This window comes from Amphiprion ocellaris, chromosome 3, assembly GCF_022539595.1.
Source record: "Amphiprion ocellaris isolate individual 3 ecotype Okinawa chromosome 3, ASM2253959v1, whole genome shotgun sequence".
Taxonomy (NCBI): domain Eukaryota; kingdom Metazoa; phylum Chordata; class Actinopteri; family Pomacentridae; genus Amphiprion; species Amphiprion ocellaris.
In genome coordinates, this window is record NC_072768.1 from 18,120,031 (window position 1) to 18,141,004 (window position 20,974).

General features: G+C 39.4%; 1 protein-coding gene across 6 annotated transcripts in view; it reads right to left on the reverse strand.

The window, feature by feature from the left end:
• srpk2 (SRSF protein kinase 2) overlaps window positions 1–20,974 on the reverse strand; it is an 80,924-nt gene that overhangs the window by 35,065 nt on the left and 24,885 nt on the right. For 4 of the 6 annotated variants that reach the window (XM_055008516.1, XM_055008522.1, XM_055008510.1 and 1 more), the window contains exon 1: window positions 14,760–14,863. The exons of the other annotated variants lie outside the window; for them this stretch is intronic. In XM_055008516.1, coding sequence (XP_054864491.1) covers window positions 14,760–14,848 — 89 coding nt within the window. In that variant the 5' untranslated portion in view covers window positions 14,849–14,863. Of the gene's footprint in view, window positions 1–14,759; window positions 14,864–20,974 lie in introns of those variants that run through there. 6 annotated transcript variants of the gene reach the window in all.

Sequence of the window (20,974 nt, forward strand, 5' to 3'; positions counted from 1 at the left end):
CTTGCCATTGGCTGTACGAACACTTAGCCCCTCATAACTTTCTGGACCCAAGCCGAGCAGTAAAAACATTAAGACAGCACAGTCGCCACAGTCTGAAAGGCGAGCAGAGGAGATACGGTGACAGAATGAAAATGAACCGAGCAGGGGAACAGACAGAAAAGTGATACAAAGTGATAGAGATGAAGAGAAACAAGGCAGGGGAAGACTAAGAATCAGAAAGGAAAGAGGAAAAAAGAAAAATGGAGAAGCCTAATCAGATCAAAATAATCAATACAAAATACTAACTTACTGACGCACTGATCACAGTTTTAAAAAAATATAGCTTGTACATTATATATTGTCAGTGTAATGATCTTCATATTAAAAGAGTGGTGCACCACTCTGAATTCTGGCTGTGTTGTAAGGAAAGTGTTGAATGTTAAAACTGCCTTTATTGTCCCGAGCCACTGCAGGAAACTAGGCTGTTGCTTCATTCTTGAAACACTGATGGCTATACTGACACTGCTGCAAATATGATCAGGATAGATGGAGAAACGAGGGAGGAAGAAGAGCAAATACAGAGAGAAACAGGGTAAAGAGTCAGCGTGGGACAGGGCGGCCATTGTTGAGCTCTGTACGACAGATGTAGAGAGTGGAAGTAATGGGGTGGGACAGATGAATTCAGTATGGGTGCATGTGATTGTGCGCCGGTCTGACCTTTGCAGTAGTCCGCGGGGTCCTCCTGCTCCTCATCGTCGGAGCCCAGGATCTCCTCCTCCGGCTCTGGTGGCCCTGCCGGTTCAGGGGGAGGTGGAGGGGGCGGCGGGGGAGGAGGGGCACTCACCGGGGCTTTCTGCTGGGTCTCAGGCCTGTGAACATGACAACGGGCCAAAAGTTAAGTAACTTTTGACTAGAAATCAGCCTCCTGTCCGAGCATTTTACTAAATTTTTTTGGTGGTTCTAGCTGTGACTCACAGCAAATGCAACTGCAGACTGGGCTTTAAGTGCAGATGAGTAATATCAAAATAATAAATTGTGACATTTTCATAGATATAAATGTCAGCTCTTGAAGTGTGTGGTTGACTGGAATCAGTCCTGAGTTAATGAAATCTTTTACATTTGTTGTCTGGAGCACAACGTGTCAGACAGGTCTGTCCCGGGGGAAAAAGAAAGCTCAGAGAGTGACGCATATCTGTGTTTGAAATAAATAAAAGAAGAAATAAAGAAGAAAAGAACTGCAGTTGACATGGCCATCAATAGTCAAAGCTTCTAAACAAATAAAGAATAACATACTGTCTGCAGTGACTCATGTTTAATCGAGAAAACTTGTAATAAAAGACACAAACTCAAAACCAATGTAAGGCATTTGAGCTCTGGTCAAGGACAGGGAAAGTAAAAACAGGCAAAAATGCAAAAATGGGAAATGGGCTCATTGTATACAAACCGATAAAACCAAACTAGTTAGATGTTCAATATAAAGTTTTCTACTGTCAGAAGTGCAAGCCCACTGAAAGAACATGCTTAAAGAGATATTAATTCATTATAAGTTGGTCCATGGCTCAATAGTTATGTGACAATTGGCGAACGTTTATCTGTCTTTCTGTGCGCGACATTACTCAAAAACAGAATAACAGATTTTGATGAAATTTTCAGGGAAGGTCAGAAATGACACAAGGACCACCTGATTGGATCTTGGCAGTGATGCGGATTATAGTCTGGATCCACGGATTTGTTAAGTATTTCCATATCATTGCAAGACAACGGCACGGCGTCACTGTAACTATGACATCAAGCGAACACTACGTCAGCTGTTTGCTGATGATCACATGATTGTGATCCTACTACAAATCCATCGCTGCAGACTTATCGGGACTTATCCATCGGAAATCATATGGCTGAGCAGCCTTGGCGGAGTACTACACTCTCTGAGTGTTTTTCTCATTATTAATGGTGTCACGTTAAAGTTTTTACATTCAAATTATGAAAAATGTTACATGGGTTTTGATTTATATATTGTGTTTTTTTAATTGCATATAATCTTAAGGACTTAAGATCGAAGGCTGTGATAGATAATTTGTTGTCTTTATGGATAAAGATAAGCTTAAAATGAGACATTTGTAATATTGTAATTAAATAGTAGTAGAGTGACCATAAAGAATAATACTAAATTATCACCCAGTCCAAAGAAGAGCTGCAGTTGCTCGATGGACTGATATTATTTTTATAGACCAGAGACGGTCAGGTTGAACCAATCCACACCTACCCAATACCTCAGACATGAATCAGCAGAATAATTGGATACCATCCAAATTCAGAGAGAAAAAAACAGGCTATTTTCAACCCTGAAAAAATGAGGTGAAATGTAAAATAATCAATAGATCAGACAACGTTTGCTTTTCAGGGTGTACTTCCACGGTCAGTCCTTTCAGCTAACAACCTTGTTCTACTTCCTTTCCCTTGTCTAAAACAGAACTGAGCCCATGAGAGGGAAAATACTAACTAGGCTGCAGAGCACAGACACACTCTTTCTCCTGGCCTGGCCACATTTTGAGCATTTAGCTGGCACTCTTATTCAGGACGACGTACAATGATTGATCAGGCAGGGGGTTCAGCGTTTTGCTTCAGGAGGCTGCCATGGCACACATGGCTATTTGTGTGGATTCTGGGAACATGTCTGTAATGTTTCTATTTTAGGACAGTCCCACCAAACCCTCTACACCAACCTGCCACTTTGCTGCTTGTTTCAAGTCTTTGCAAACAATCATATAGCTCTTTAGACTGACCACATTTTATGTAGTTCTTCTATTCTGGTGTAATTAGCGCATAGTCCCACTACGCTGGGACTGAGCTTAACTTACTCTAACTTAAGAAAACGTACACAAGTACAAAACACAATCAAACACACAAAACAGACTGTTCAGAAAGAGTTATTTACTATTCTGGCCACTTAATAAGCATAAGTCAGACATCTCCATTCTGTTTTTGGCCTTTAGCGTCTCCTGGTGGAAATATCTGGCTCTTAAGCAACTAAATTTTCCATGTTGTTGTTTGGTGCTGGGTAGGTAGTGTACAGTGGGTTTGTAGAAAACTGCTGCTTACTATGGTCAAAAAAAAAAAAAAAAAGCAGTGACAGTGAACCAGAAAAATAAAATTGAGGGTGGGATAGCAAAACAAAGAACTGGAACTATCATGCTTTGTAAAGTCAAAGGGAGCTGGATCTTCAGGCGATAATTCTCTGCAGGTTTGTTACAGAACTCTTTTCATAATTGACACATTATTATTATTGTAAAAAATATACATTTTCCACAGTTATAATATTATTCTCAGCCGAGTTAACCCACAACCTTATATATAAGTTATGAAAAAATAAACATATTTATATAGCAATTTGTGAACTCATTGTTCTATAAAACAGACGTGTGATGTGACATGTGATCTGATTGGCTCTCACATTTATCAGTCCAGCATTTCCTTATTATGACTCAATCAAATCTGCACCTTAAAAAAAAACTGTGCATTTCAAAAGTGTCTCTGTGGGAATGAATTCGGCAACAAAGCAGAGGTTAAGAGAGGTCGACAAATACTTTCTACTCAGCGCCACCTCACAGCCTGATCAAATGCTAAAACATAGACCAGAAAAAAAACAGAAACACATAAGCACACAAAGCCAGAGCTTGTGAGCTGTTATAAAATTGCGGTCACAGGCGCAGACACATGATGGAGCCTCTTGGTGCGTTGCCATGGCAACTGCAGAGCAAGGGGGGTGTTGGGGTGGTGATGGTGGTGGTGGGGGATCCAGGACTCCAAACATTAACGTGGCGGCAAGCTCAACACACACACAATGCAGCAGCTAAGGGCGGCAGATAACTTGGCATTGAGATTTCATTGCTGTTTTACAACTCACACACACACACACACACACACACACACACACACACACACACACACACACACGCACGCACACACACACAGGCAGTCGAGGACTGTGTCCTTGCAGTAGGATGCTACTTCTTTACCAAAGCAGTCACGTAGGGTGTCATACATCACATCTATAAGCTCAGTGCTTTTATACGGCTCATCTTGCCATTGGCTGTACGAACACTTAGCCCCTCATAACTTTCTGGACCCAAGCCGAGCAGTAAAAACATTAAGACAGCACAGTCGCCGCAGTCTGAAAGGCGAGCAGAGGAGATACGGTGACAGAATGAAAAGGAACCGAGCAGGGGAACAGACAGAAAAGTGATACAAAGTGATAGAGATGAAGAGAAACAAGGCAGGGGAAGACTAAGAATCAGAAAGGAAAGAGGAAAAAAGAAAAATGGAGAAGCCTAATCAGATGAAGCCGACAGCTAAAGAGAGAGGCGAGAGGCAGACTGACAGAAGGACAGACAAACGCATATTGTTCAGGTCAAAACAGAAGATTGATATAGAGAGAAAGATAGCAGACGTGAAGAAAAAGAAAGAGTTCAGGAGTCAGAGACAAATACAGTACGCAGAGAAAAAAACAGCACAAAAACACGAGCTGAGTCAGAAAAAATAGAGGTAGAAAGAGAGTAATAGGCTGACAAGCAGAGAGACCAGTCAGGACAAAATGGAGACACAAACAGAGAAAAACAGAGGCTAGACACAGGAAAAACAGAGAGAAGAAGGCAGCCCAGAGGAAAGACAAAAAAAAGCATGAGGAATGAATGTATCCATACCGATACATACAGTACACTGTACACCCTCAATTACACTGAAAAACAGATGGAGGTGGAGAAAGGATTATGCTGCTGAGCACGAGGAAAACTTCAGTGTTAGCAAACATGACACCGTAAATAAGCTTCCAACAACAACAACAAAAAACGGGATGAACTAAATTCAAACATATCCACAGATTTACTGTAGATTGTATTCCTTACTGTAATTTATATATTCCTTCAGTGACACTAAAAGTGAGAGTCCAGTGTGCAGGGTTCTATGCCAACCAATCAGCCGTGATTAGTTCCCCCACTGGTTAAAGGAGTACTAATCAATTCACTCCACTAATTGGCACTAATTGGCTCACTAGGAGCATCAATTTGCTCCTCAACCTGTGAATCTATCTCACTTAGAAACAGCAGCTATTGACTTTTTAGCCCTCATTATTTATATTTTTTTACCCTGCTAATTTGATTCTGGGTTTACTTTGATTTGTATGTTTTAAGCATAAAATTATATTTCTAGACATCTGTGGGGAAACCTTAACTATAACAGAAACTGGTTGTGTCGATGCACAAATAATGCGTTGGCTTTATACTTCTACATGAGCCATATACTCTGGAAAATCTCTAAGATAACTCAAGCTAAAAAACAAAAAAATCTTTCTTCTGCTATTCAGAGTTTTTTGTTTGTTTTTTTACATGAAAACATGTTTTTTTTTGAAAGAATATCAGTGTTTTTTCTGGATCAGAATGTGCCCTTGGGAGATGACTATGTATGAAACTAAGCACGATATGGTATGCGTACAGTAAAGGCAATGAGTCTGTGTAATCTTATTTGACAGAAATATATGTATCCTTCTGTTATTTCTGAGTAAATGAAACATCAAATACAAGAACTACTTCACAAGAACTCTATCTTTCAAATTCTCAGTTCTTATCATTTTGCTGCTGTTGATTTGCTGCTAGGGGCAGAGCACCTAAATTTCCCTCTATTCAGTAAAAATCCCTCTAGGTACATATAATTTTGAAATAGATTTTAGATTTTGGCTTCATGTACTATTTGTTGGATTATCTATGTTTTTTGTAATTACTTAATAACTAGCAATGTCTTGTAGTCATGGTGTTACTGTTAGGCATGGAATGGAAATGAAAATTAATTATTTAAAAAAAATAAAGACCCAAAAACAACAGGTAAAGCCATACAGTGTTAAACAAAGTCTTCATTTCTGAGTCTGGTACCTACAATTTTCACGCATGTGTGTGCCACAGCACCGTAAAGGTTTACAACCATGACTCTAACAGATGATCATTGTAATTTTCCTCATCGCAAGCATACCACTCACTTGTTTGGAAGACAAAACAAGCCAAAAGCTAACTTTTAATGGGTATACTGGAGAAGCTGTGCTGACTTTCAGGATGGCATAAACACCGGCACCCTGATAATCAGGATGACAAGGCTGTGTTTGTGTGTTCTATGTATGCATGTGATCGCACTGCCTCAGTGCAATGTGGGAAACGCAACTCTCAGGAATGTCCTGTGTGTACAGTATAAGTATTTATATAAAAGAGACTGTGTGTTTGAGCCTTTAGAGGCAGTACTGCAATCCAGCCATCATGCTCATTTTAAATAGGACATTAAATGCATATTGGAATGGAATTTACTTGTTTTATGAACATACTACAGTGGTAAGACACTACTTTGAAACTGGTAGTGACGTTCCAGTACATGTGATTGTCGAGCGCAGGTTGAGGCAGGAGTCTTTCAGCCTATTACCCTGCACTGCGGAGCTAAATAACTACAGAATGTCCCTCCCACCCCTTAACATGTTATGTGTGTGGACATGCCCAGACGGCCTTCTAACAGCCTCATCTAAGTGTGTGGACAAATCTGAACGCACCAACGCATGCATACCCGTTTTCAACCTCAGCTTTTCCACTCTCACGCCCTGCAACGGCATCTGTAGCCACAGTGTTAAATTTGCAAAAGGCCGGCATGCATTTGTGGATCCAGCATGCTTTATCTGACAATTAGCTCACAAAAAAAGCTATTCAAGAAAATATTTTTCTTCCCGCGTACAATCGCTCATGTTCAGTACGATATGATTGGTTCAAACTTCGTGCTGCCTGAAGCCAACTTGAAAGGCCGGCCTTGATGCGCGTGTTCAGTGTCCAAGCTCCATCATTCACACTTGAAAACCAGTTCTGTCATCATGACTACAGTGGAAATGTTGTGCTGAAGAATAAGGGCTTAACTGAAACAGAACACAGACATAATATGATTTCAAATAACAAAATCAACAGGAAAGAGACTGAAACTCAGACACCCTCAAAAAAATGGAATCTTAACCACTCATGAAGGAGTTTTTCCCACCAGTGAACTCACCATCATACCACACTTTGTAAATGTGCCTGAACACGTTTGTTGCTGCAAACTTTTAAGTTGACTGGACTGAAAATATCAGTGTAGAGGTAAAATAATTTCTAGATTTATCCTCTAAACAAACATTAATTTTGATATAAATAAACCTTGGTGCCTACAACCCCGAGAATCAACTGTCAAGAGTTGTTTTCAGTTTCACTCAATCCCCTGCAGCTGAACTTAGCAGAGTTGTGGATATTGAGCTCTGGTTGATAGATTGTGGACAGCACTGTCACTGGACCGGTCAGTCAACATCCATCCAATGTTAATTTGTAGCGGATTCATGGATATGTCACCATTACATAGTTGTTTTTTTCACCACGGAGGTCTGATGTCTAATTGTCTTTGTAGAAATAATCAGAAATTTCCTGTTTAACCCACTGAGCTCCAAGCAGTTTCTGGGTGTTTTTTGCTCATATTAGACTTTTACTCACAATGGACACATTTTTCATTGCAATATAAATAAAAAGCTGGGATCAATATGTACATCATTTTGTATCTACAGATGTTATAAATACTGGAAAAATGTTATGACTCCACATACTATAGATATAATGTGACTTACATTATAAATTGTTTCCATGTCTTCTGTCTGCTCTTTGTCAGCACAGCCTGCAGTTCAGCCAAAAATCCCAGAATTCTGACCACAGTACCTTTGGCTTCATATTTTTTCTCTCATTTTTTGTGGGTAAAATTAAAAAGCAGCATTGAACAGGCAAATGCACTAACATACAAGTATGTCAAGTACGGTACTTGAGTAAATATTCTCAGTTACTTTCCACTATTGAAGACAGAAAATAATCAGTCACCCAGATGATGCTTTATGTCAAAATGTTGCTGTCTCTTATTGAAAAGCTCCAACTGTGTGCTTCAGATCTCCCCACTGCAGATCCTGTGTGTTGAGTCATCAGTCTGAGCACTAAGTTGGATGATGCATGGAGATTCCCTCATCATTAGAATATAATCAGTCTCTGCTGTTGTGTGAGAATGTTTTGCATATATTTTAAAGCCTGTGGTTGTTAGTTACTTCATAGATTCAGATTTTTAATGCAAAATATAATCAACAACTAAATTATACTACATTATTGATTAAGCCAGTAGTATGACATTATAATCAGTGCCACTGTTACTATCTGCAACATTAAAATGACTTACACTTTAATGCATGACTGACTACAGTACCATTTGGAGCATTGTACATAATATGTACTTGTAATGTGTGCACTCATAATGTGTACTACTTTAGTACTTTAGGTAAGTTCTGATGCTAATACTTTCGTACTGTTACTCAAGTAAAATTTTGAATGCAGGACTTTCACATTGACTATTTCTACACTGAGTACTTCTTTCGCCTCTGCAAAACATAATTGCAAAAATACATAATTGGCATTTGGATATTTTAAGCTTTTCTATACTCCCCTGCCTTTTGATTGATTAGGTCTAATAATGTGCCTTGGTGTTAATGACAGAGTCACACAGCATTGCGAACACATCTACGACCAGCGATAGGCCATACAGAACAGTTGACCGCTCTCGAGTTCAAACTTGATGACTCATCCCTTTAACATATCTCATTATCACCAAGGTAACAGGTATTCCTTAGCAACAAGAGCATCGTCCTCCACTCTCAATGTTAAGGCGTGGGTTTCAGACCGCGGGTGTCCTTCAGCTCCGCTTTTCCATTCCAATGGAGGTGTCTCTACCTCTGATTGATTCATCGTTCATCTTTCACTCTCTGCATCTCGGCTCGTGTCGGCAAGACAGCTGACTCATTCTCTCCTCTCCTCCGGAGGATCTGTCTGTGTGCACAACTTAGATCTCACCGCTATTTTCAGGATGCAGCCTGACGTCACTGGCTGCACAGCCCCCACAGCACAATCTCTAGCTGCACAGTATGGCTCTGCAGGATCCTGTTTCCTGCCATCATCCATCCATTCAATATATTAAGGTGCATTCAGTGTGCAAGTGCCTGCTGCCCTAATGTTGAACTTCTACTTTGACTTCAAAGAGATTTCCACCAGCTAACATGGCGAATCAACAGAACAAAGGCACAAAGCAAGTGGCCCATCAGCCCCAAGGCATTTAAAAAAGTACTCTTCCAATTTAGCGCTGTGCTTCTGCCAGCTGATGCAACCCTCAGAACCAGAAATGTTGTCTTCTGCACTTTTATTTCTTGGCATTTCTGCAACATGATTGCAGACAGTTCTGTCGGAGATTCAGGAGCATTCGATTATGGTAGCAGCAACTCATGTAGTTTCAACTGGTTCATTGCAAGCAGGGATGAGAAGTTCAGGCAGCACTTGTTTATGGTGAGCATAAATAGCTGGAAAAGATAAATAGTCATTCACATGACTATATAAAAACACCATATAAAAAGTTTATCTCTATTGTAAGTGCAAAAGTAATAGCCGCAGGCCACTCATGGCAGCTGTTGTGGAAATACAGCCATGACTCTTATTACCTTAATTAATAAAACAAATGCTTTCTGTGTTGTTGGTAAATTTAGTTCACTGCAATGGGGAGACAGACCGAGTCTTGCATTTCTCTCTTTCAAGAACCACAGCTTCTTTAAAACATGAAATATGACAAAACTCCTTTCTGATTGACTCGTTTCTAATAGCTTGTAAGTCTAAACTAAATGGTGTGCTTTCTATGCCTTGTAATAAACTGCATTCCTACATTCTTCAGACAGAAAGCTGCTTCTCAGAAATGGATCTGGAGTCCAGGTTAAATTCTTTAAGTTGAGAAACAAGCCTCTTCAGGAACACCATTCCTTAGAAAACTTAAAATCTATAACACTAGTCTTGTAACACACACATATCTAGTCACTGAAATCAGTGATCAATCTAACTTGGAAACATATGAACACTCTGTTTCTCTGAGAATGAATAAACATATCCAATCACTAACAGATAATTAACATATTAAATACATGAACCGAAAAAGTTATGGTTGATTTTACTGTCACACAGACCCAAGTGCAATCCTGCATTTTTAACATTCTGTCCATAAGTCCAGCACTGTGTCTGACTCTATGATGGTTCTTAATGAAGAAAAAACTTTCTGAAGGATTCTACCAGCCATCAGTAAGTGGTAAGTAGCAGATAATAAGGTATCCCTGAAGCTCCTGAGACCACAAATCAAGAAAAAGCATCATTAGATCATCAAATAATAGAGCTTACTTATTCATGATGATCTTTTGCGTGTGCAGTTGTACAAAATTTGATTTGTTTTTCATGGATGTAAACTATTCCTTTTCCATTTCCCATCTCATACTTATTTTTCTCACTGAGATTTGGATCGTCTGTTTGCATCCACCCGTTGTTCCCAGAGCTGCTGTAATAAGTAAATTTGCCTCACAGGAATCAATAAAGTGGCTTCATAAACACACCCCTTGCTAGCTCTAGTAAAATTTAAAAAGTACACAATCCAGTCTAATGAATCCGTTTTTGTTACTGTAATAAATATGTGTTTCATTAACAACCGCACGTCATGATGCTGCTAGATGCTCACTCACTGTGTGACATATAGAACTCAGTGCACCATATGTCACACTGGGCAAAAAAACGTCTACTAAAAGAGGCGATAACATGAGATGTAAGCCACAATTTGGTTACAACTATAAAAAGAATGCAGTTTTGTGCAGTTCTTCATGTTTCATCTAAACACTGCAGTTCCCTGTAAATAAAACCTCAGACTTTGATGCTAGAGGCTAAATTGGTGTGTCACACCAATTTATACACACTGAATTCACTATTGGTGAAATCCCCCACAGGCAACTAATGGATACATGTCCACACTACATTGTATTGACAGAACTTTACAGTAGATATATGATGAATGGTTAACACATACACATACATGCACAAATGCAATACGAGATGAGAGCAGACAAAGGCAATGAGCAAAATCTATACAAAAGCCCTATAGCATGCACAAACATAGCGATGCTAGTGCACTAAAATAAACTGGCAGCAGCGAGACACACATCTGTGACTGCATGGAAAACGCTTTGGCTTGGAATAAAATTTGCATTGGAAAACAGGAACACTGCTCTACATGGCTGGTGGGGTGGCATGTGCACGCTTGTGTACACATAACACTGGATGTCAAGTGACCTGGCTGCAAAAACCCAGCTGTACCAGCGCATTTTTATATTCCAAACACAAATAACAACATCCACATCCCCAAACACATTAAAATGAATATGCACAGCAAGATAATAACATGCGTATTTGTGTGTTTTCATGTGCAGCATCCACTTGTGTGCTTTCTGTGTGTTTTTGGTGTTCTGTTCTGTGCAAAAAGCCATTAGTCTGGTGTTCAAGCTTAACTCTGTTCAGTACAGAAACCTCCAACCATATGTCTAACACACAGAGCCGCTGGGTATCTGCTGTATCTTTGACTGAGCAGTGCATTTATGCTTTACAATGTGCTTTCCTGTCTCTTTAGTGCACTCATTCACTGCATTCAGTATTTATACATTCCAATGACGTCAGCTGGCCACAAAGCCCCTTATTGTGGAGGTTACTTCTGCCCACAACAAGTTATGGCGTTACAAGAAGCCATGTGCATGTATGTGAAATGCCAATAAACATACTGTAGGCACATCAGCCACAGCCACCTCCAACCAACCAAATGAGGACAGCTACAACTCCGATGTGTAATCAGAACTGTAACCAGTCCAGCATAGAAGTAGTACAGAATTTTCAATGGTCATAGTGTATTTTATTATGGACAAAGAAAATCATTAAAAAGAAAACATGAGAAAGAAAGCATCTTGCCCCAATATATTACAAACAAATTATTTGTTGTTTTTTAAGTAAATGTGAGGATTTATCTTGATATAGATTCAGAGCTGCATCAAACTAGTAAGTTAACAATATAGCTGACATATTGCCCATCATTGGTTCCAGCTTCTGAAATCTGATGATTTGCAGCTTGTCTTTGTCATATAGAACAGTAAATTCAGTATGTATGGATTTTGGAGTGACGGTTGAACAAAACAAACAATGTAAACATTTGGACTTGTGCTACAGGAAACTATAATTCAATGCATTCTTCATTATTTTCTGACATCATGTTAACTAAAACATTCATCGATTGATCAAGAAAACAATCAGTAGATGCGATGACAATAAATACTGTTGCTAGCTGCAGTCCTACGCAATTATTAAATCAAGCTCAGCCGAAACTGCTGTTGTCCTGCATTCTGCTGTATTATCATATAAACTATGGTAACTGATTCAGAGAGGAAAATACACCGAACAGAATTGCTAAATCTGAATCTTTCCCCACTGCCATTCAAGAATTTGTTCGACTTCAGAATGAAAAAGTTGAAATTTAAGCAAGTTTCATGCCAACTTAAGTTGAAAAAGATCAGTTGATACAATGAGAAGATTCCACAACAGCACTACACCAATTCTTAACTTCAGTGAGACTGTTTTTTTTTTTGTTACCATTTCCAAGGAAATCAACTCTGAATCTCTTTTCCCCATTCATGTTCTGTTTTGTTTTGGGGTTTTTTTTTTTTACATTAGGGTTATTATTAAGACTTTCAGAAGTTCACAACAAGAAGTCAGACGACAGCCAAAAGAAATGCAGTAGAAAACTTACAGAAATTACATCCTCAAAAAGCCTACAGGTCTCTTGAACAACAAACACTTTAGGTATTGCAGGACTGATAATATTAACAAAGGTGAGCTGCCACTGCTTACTAGAACACTCAAATAAAGTTAAGTCATCTTTACTGTTATGAATCAAATCTGTGCTTTTCACAAATGCATATAAGTGGCAAAAAGCTCAAACATATCGGCTGTGAGAACTGTCTTGTAATATCATTTTACTCAAGTTTCTTCTCTTTACTAAACTTCTGGCAAAAAACAACAGCCACATAAAATCCTGTGTATTAATAACTGGCTTAACTTGATATTGACGATGCGGCTGCAGCCTGCTCATCACTCCCATGGGGCTTCATTGATAGCAAAGGCCCCATGTGGAGCTAGGCAACAATAATCCTGAAAAGCAACACAACATTATGAGTTTTCACAAGCAGGCGCTAAATCCATTCTATTAATCACTGCCAATCAAAAGAGGATGTCACCTTTAATAACATCTATATATATTTATATACATATCTATAATATAGACCTGTCAATCCAATGAAGAGAACAATTTGAAAGGTTGTTTTGTTTGTTTTATTTCAGTTTATTGTGGACAGACATCTCTCTACTCATTACTCAAAATCACAATTTTGGCAATAGTGAATGGTGAAATTGCAGAGGTTTCCACTAAATTAAATTTCTCATATTTTCTTATCTTATTCCATGCAAAAGAAGCAAAAACTGTGATGGTAAAGTTAAAATTGCTTGTTTGACAGATAGACATGTTTTGCCTTGATGAGATTTGCATATTAACATCAGACGGATGTCTCATAAACAGCAGCGATCATCACACTCTCTCTGGCATGACATATCAAAGACTGGTTGTTGTCTTCAGCTCATGAAATTAAAGTTAATCAGCATGAATGCGAATATAGACATGATTTCACTGGATTAAAACCAAACACAGAGCTGAACAGGACCAAGACGTTGCATTACCCAACATCCACCTTTATTAGGAGAGGTTATTTGTTTTTTTAATAATGTTTGTATCCCTCTACAAAGATGTGCTACTAACCTATTTTAGAGGAAAACATATTCAGACTACACTTCATACACTATGGTTATTGTGGTGCGTTAATGCATTAATCTGGTTCCAACAAATGGGGAATAAATTGATGGAGCAAAAAACACATTTACAATCTGGATTTCATTATCAATTGATCTACCTTTTATTTTCTTGATTATTCAGTAATTGTTTGGTCTATGAAATGTCAAAAATAGATTTAAAAAATCATAAATCTCATCATATTTTCTAAGAGTCCCAGATGATGTCTCCAAATGTCTTGTTTTGTATAACCAATTATTTAAAAATCCCCAAATAAATAATTTACTATGATAGAAAAGCAGCCAAAACTCATATTTGACAGCAGAATGTATTTTTTGCTAATTAAATGACTAAATTAATTCAGATATTTATCAAAACAGTAGATCAATATTATACTAGTAACTGTAAAAAACATGTAAAATCTTTCAAAAAATTCTATTGCTCTTGACTTTATCAATACATAGATGCAAATCCTGCCAGTTACACATGAATGAACTGCTTTCTCTACATGAAATCTCTTTGTCTTCATGTTATTCTTCTTGCCAGTCTGATACCATTGCAGTGTTCCCATATCTGCTTGTCAGTCATCCATCTATCTGCATTTTGTGGAGAAAAAAAATGTATTTTTGTACTTCCTGGTGAACAAAAATGGTAATGCTAAACCAAAATCACACTGCCCTGCAGCTCGTCCACAGATCAAAATCATTATTTATCCTATTAATCCTGTCAATCCAGACGGCCTTTGCCACCTTCTATTGCTCATTCTTTTTCCTCTGCATAGCTTCTGACAGAAATTCATTGATCTCAATGGGGCTTCCTTGTTAAATGACAAACTGCAATCCTGAAACCCAGCCTTATCAGTTGAAAACAAGAACTCACACATTGCCTTGAACCCTGCCTATTAGCCCTGTCAATCCAACACCTCATTGACACTTTACTTCCATCATTTCTTATCTTTCTCCCCCCTCTACCTGTTTCGGAGGGCCCTGTGGCGCAGGCGGAGCACACACAAAGCCAGACCCCATCTCTTCTTAGTCGTCAAATTCGAGCTTAACTCCATGAGACGGGACGGACGACTGAACAGAGAGCACAACTCCCGTTCTCTACTGTAGACTCTCGGATACAGCAGCGGACCCACAAGACGAACCCAACCCTGAATTCCAGCAGAAGTCACATGGGGCTGTGACACCCACCTGCTAAGGCCATATCTCAATGCCCATTTGAGTTTGGAGTGTAGGCAGTAATGCACACAAACATACTACAACATAGATCCGGTTGTGTGTATATAATACTCAAGACAACACAAACAAACACACACAACATATCACATACAGATCAGAAATGCAACACCCACAACTCATTAGCACATCTCTATCTGCATGACAATTAAAACCAGCAAAAATACACTGAAAACTCTCCAATCTCAATTAAGCTCCTAGACAGCAATGTTCCCAAAAATACTTGGTAATATGAGTTGAGTGTCAGCTCATTAGCATACCAGTGTGTCTGCAGTCAGAGTTTTACATATTGCTGTTAGGACAGAGTAAAACTGGGACTTCTAGTTTCCTACCAGTACAGGCCAGTGGTAAAAGGTGGATCTTGTTAAAAATAATGACCTGTGTGGATTGTCCCTCTCCCAGGCAGACCGGAGTGTTGGGGTCGTTACTCTAAACAGGAATATGTTACACATTACTTATTAAAAAAGTGATGCATCCCTTTACTTATTTATTCCCTGCAGAAAGTGATTTGTTGTACTACTTGTTGATTTACTTTTGCATTACTTCACAACATCTCATGAGAAGCATTGTCACGTAATTGCCAGTTAACAACATCACGTCAAACCCTACACATGTCCACATATCAGCACAAGCACCTATCCCTAAGGAGGACATACGCAACATTTGTCTTTCATGCTCTTTGATAAAGAATTACCATAAAGCCAACAGCCAAATTGGTGAAAACCAGCCCAAAGACCACTTCCCAGAAAAATCCTGTGGCGAGATCAAGGCTCATTTGCATGTCAAAGAGAATCAAGGTGGCACTGGCTGCAGGCCATACAGTCTCAAAAGAAAAGCAGCAACTGTAACGCACTAGTAACTGTAATGTGACCACTGAATTAAGGTACATTAATCCATTACATGTCTGCATTACAGACAAATGTAATGTGATGACAGAAATACATTACTAGCCACTACTGAGTAATAAATTAACTCAACACTGGACATCACAAATCTAATTTACACAAATCTAATTTACACAAATTTAATTTAAATTTTCAAACCGCTTGTTTTGTTTGAGTCACAAATTATAACCCAAAGATATTCTTTTTATCAGAGATGTTTGAAAAAAACAGTTATTTCAAAGGCTTTCAAAGCTTAACCAATCAAAATTGTTGTTTAATAATTTTCTGTTGATCACCTGACAGATTAACTGACTGAACAATTTAGTTTTTGTTTAGATGCAATGTAGCTCCACTTCCAGGTAACTATCCGCATCAGTATCACCACATCCAGTAGCCGTCTTCACCAGGCAGGCAATGCGCCACCCAAAGCTGAAAAAACTGCTCAGCAATGGCTCGAGGAAAACAACCAAGAGCCTGAAGTGTCAGCCTGGCCTCCAAGGTCATCCCACCTTCCAACCCGCAATCCACCTCTAACACCCTGATGACAAACACCAAAGGACACTCCAAGAGCTTGTATGTCCATGTCATGCTGTTCATCAGCATAAGGGGCAGAGGTGAAACAAATGTCAGCGTGGTCGTTTCACAAATACAGTATTCAGCATTTTTCTAATTATCTGTAATGGGGTTTTTTGTTTTTTTTAAACCACTGCCATTTTAAAATTAATTTATTTTAATAAATTAATGTATTTTAATCTAATATTTAATAATGGTTATTGCTCTCTATTGTTACTAATAATTGGTATCAAACCTGAAAAAAATACATTGGTATTTTGGGATTTCCTGTTATATAAGTATTTGCATATTATTATAGGAACTGTTGTATCCAGATACTACATGTCCACCTAACAGGGAACAGTATTTATAACACTACTACATTGTGATTGCCACATTAAGCCCAGCAGTGTGTGCTAGGAACAACAGAAACACACACACCACCAGGGTTGGGTTATGAGAACCAGTTTTTCACACTGACAGTTGGCACTGTTAGTTCATACCAGCTGAGATTAGTTAATGTTAATCATGTAATGGCTCCATTAAAATTTAGCCTTTTGTTCTGTGCTGATTGAAATGATCAGTTCATGGCAGTACGCACATAACAATATTTACCGTTACTAAGTTTATAGTTGCGAACCAAGATCTCCGTAATTTGGATTAAGTAATTTATGAAAAATGGTACAGAAGTTATTCCAGCGTCAGAACAATAATTATCAGTCACTAATCTACTGATTATCTCACTGCTATTACTCAGGTTATTACCTACAGGTTATGCAAATTAATTAGACAAGCTTGTTTAATACTAATGTTGATTGATTTAATAGCTACTCAGTGCTGTCTAAAAACTAGTCTTTCTGGCTTTCATCTAACAGCAGCTGATCACAGCTTGGCTATAAAGGAAATCTTTGTCTTGCAGTTATTTACAACTTTTGCTAGTGGCAATAGATGAAAGCTAAACTTAAGGTGATTTACAGGATGGATGAGTGGGTCTGATAGTGTATTTGGATTGGATCAAATGCTGTCAAACGTCATCCCTACACACCACTGTGGCGATATTGGCTGTTACTGCCAGATCCCTGCTGTCAGACTTGAGGCCTGGGTGTTAGCAGAGCATGTCGAGTTGGCATGTTGGAAGACCTTCATGGACCCAGCTCAATAAACCCCACCCACTTGGGGCTGATGTGGGGAAAAAAAACACATACATGCACTCATGACCATGACGCAGGAAGAGCCACAACAGCTGAACAGTGTTCTCAGACACAACAGATGAATACTGTTCACAGTTATGCAGCGGGCTGGTGATTCAGTCCTACAGGGCATAAGGCGCTGAGCAGAGGTAATCTGGGAGCGCATGGGCATGTTTATGTCTTTGTGTAGGTTTGACTGTAGCAGCAGACAAAAGGAGGCCAAAAAAATGGTACCTTCAAATCAAAACGTTATCTTTTTAAACACATGCATATGCAAAGCCACACAAACAAACACATGCTGTCCCACACACACAAACACAAACAAGCCATTATCATTCCACTGCTTCAGTGCTGCTGCAGCATCAGTAGAGATTAGTCCCCCGGTGACCTAGCATTACCCAACACACTGCGCAAGTCTGCAGAGAGCCATCTATCTTCTCCCTCCATCTTCCCTCACTTTCCCTCCTCTCCTTGCCTCGCCTCTCCTTCTCTCTCTCCTGCTTTTTATCTTTGTCTATCTGGAGCTCTCTCCTGAGGTTTCTGCTGTCCTTTCCTGTTCTTTCCTCTCTGTCTCTATCTTGGTCTTTCTCATTGTCTTTCTCACAGGATTCTTTATCATCTCTTTCTCAATTCCTCTGTGGGATCATCTCTCTCTCCGAGGGCTATCGTCGTACCACATTCCTCTGGTCCTCTCCCCACCAAAAATTTCAAACTTTCCCCCCTCTCTCCTCTCCATCTTCCGCTTCTCTCACTCTTCCTCCATTTCCCGGTTTCTGCTGAGTATAACTTACAATGTTGTGACAGTAAGGATTCCAGGAAGAGTATTATGCTGATAGCAGATAGCTGTGAAGTAATGAGAGAGAAAGGCCCTAGCTGCATGCTAACCATCTACACTGCAGCTAAGGACATGACAAAGTAAGAGACGGAGTCCAGAGAAGAACGTACTTCCTTGTTTTTTTCTTCATCAAAGTCCTGTTGCATGATGGAAGTACTGAGTACTATTAGCATTGTTAGAATTGCTTTTTAGAAACAAAGAGCACCATTGGAGCACTCCTGCTGCCTGACAACAAATTAACAATGCAAAAATGTACTTTTATGGGTATATGAAAGGCTAGTTTAAATGTATTTTTGGTTTTCAAAAAGGAAATGATTGCGGTAAAAGTAAACTGTGTGCTGCTGAAATCATAACTCTATCGATTTATTCTAATTTTATAAGTTAGCAACAAAATCAATGCTGCAGAATAGTGCCTATTGCTCACATTGGTAGTATTTTTAAACTCTTGTGTAATGACTTCACAGCTGCAGAGCAAACAACAATGAACCTCACTAATACAGTAATTACAAGACAGGTATTGCATGAGGTCCGACCCCAACAGAGAAACAAAAAAAAAAACTTCCCAAATGGAACCAACACCAGATGACAGCAGTAGATATGGAGGTAAAACAGATGAATAGAAGAGAAGCAGATGGTGAAGTGGTAAAAAGAGAAAAAAAAGGGAGAGAGTGAGTTATGTGAAATGACCAATTAAAGCACCGCAGGAAAGGCTGGAATGTTGTATATGTAAACACACTGAGTCAACTGGGACTGAACGCACACAGAAACACAAACATACACAATCTAGAGCAATAGAAAGTCAAACTAGATAAAATGACAACTCTTGCTGCTTGTCATGTGAATTCTATAGCAAAATTTTCACTTTTTCACACAAAACAACACAGTTTTAGTGGTAATTTCCCAAATGCTTTTGCCAAAACCAAGTTTTTACTGTGGAATGCAGTAGTGCACAGAAGGGGAAAACTGCTTTCCCACTTTGTTGGTGAAGATACACAAATGTGGAAGAGTTTGTGCCCTTGAATCCAGTTTAGTAGCGGTGTAGCTTCATGTTGCCAGGGTAAACAGTGACTGGGCTTTTTTTTTTTTTTTTTTTTTTTTTAACGGGGCTATTAATTCCATGCACAAGAGAATTGCTAATAATCAAACAGTGATTCCAGTTTCATCACATTACAACAGTATCAGCCTACAGCGCATGGATTTTTCATTTTGATACATCAGCACAACCTTTGACCCCATACTACACATATTGACACCTCAACCCTACAGATGCACCCTCAGCAGATCAGGTGCCTGAGGCCCGGATCCTATGACAACCCTTTGGGGGCATCGCCATGGCGATTGCCACACTACTCGTGAGGTGTCTTGTTCCTGGCGGCTGGATGTTTGACTCAGTGATTCCTATTACTGATTAACCACATAGGATTTAATTGAACAGAGTGGAAATTCCCAGAGTTATTTTGCGGTGACACAGCAGTGCAGTCAGGTTAAACTAGTTTGCAAAGCCTGAACAATTTCACAGCAGTTTCGACTACACATACACCCGCATACCCTTCTATTTACCATTGCTACAACACCAAAAGCCCTCAGAGGAACAGAAGAGATGGCATGCATGAGGTGTCTCCTTTCCCATCTGTCCCAAATGGAGGCAAAATACGACAAAAAAAAAAAAAAAAAAAAGAGACTGCAGGAGAAAAAGTGAAGGCGATCCTCTGTTTCCTTTCAGACATGAGAGGGGGGCTGGTGGCATGGTGAGGATAATGGAGGCCAGAAAGCCAGACAGGCAGGGCAGGCCGGCTAGTTTGCTAGCTAGCTTGCTGCCACGCTTCATTAGATATTGTCATGTTGTGGAATGGCTGGGGCTGATCATGGCTGTGTGTGTGTTTGTGTGCCCATGTGTGCCTTTAGTGATTTGGGTCAAACCACAGAAGATGGTGGAGGCCATACAGGCCAGTCGAAGCTGCATACACTGCGTGAATGTGAAAGCTGTTGGATAGGATGCGGTCTGCTGCATGGGCCTGGCTTGCTGACTGACTGGACACTTTCCAATAACCTCTGCTGCTCTGTCTGTCCTATTCTTTTCTTCTCCCTTTTTCTTTTGCTTTAGTTTAATCTCTTCCAGCTTTGTTGGGATTTTTCATAGAGCTGGAAGAATTATCCAATTAGAGCAGAACTTTACAAATAAAGAAGAAATAAAAGAATCACCAGTAAATTGGTTGTAGAGCAGACAGTCAGACAGAGAGAAAGGAAGGAGGCTGCATTTCGATGAAGTCAGGAACCCATCGTTCAATCAGTGACCAACACGAGACAGAAGAGCTCACTTAAGCACGACAGTGATTTAAAAACACAGAAAGATTGCTTGACAGAACACAGACAGACTGAGGACAAGACAATCACATGATTTACTCAACATGTTTTAGTACTCCTGCCCCTCGACAATGGCAAAAACTACATGAGCTAAAGCCTGTTTTGCAACAAAGTCATGCTTTG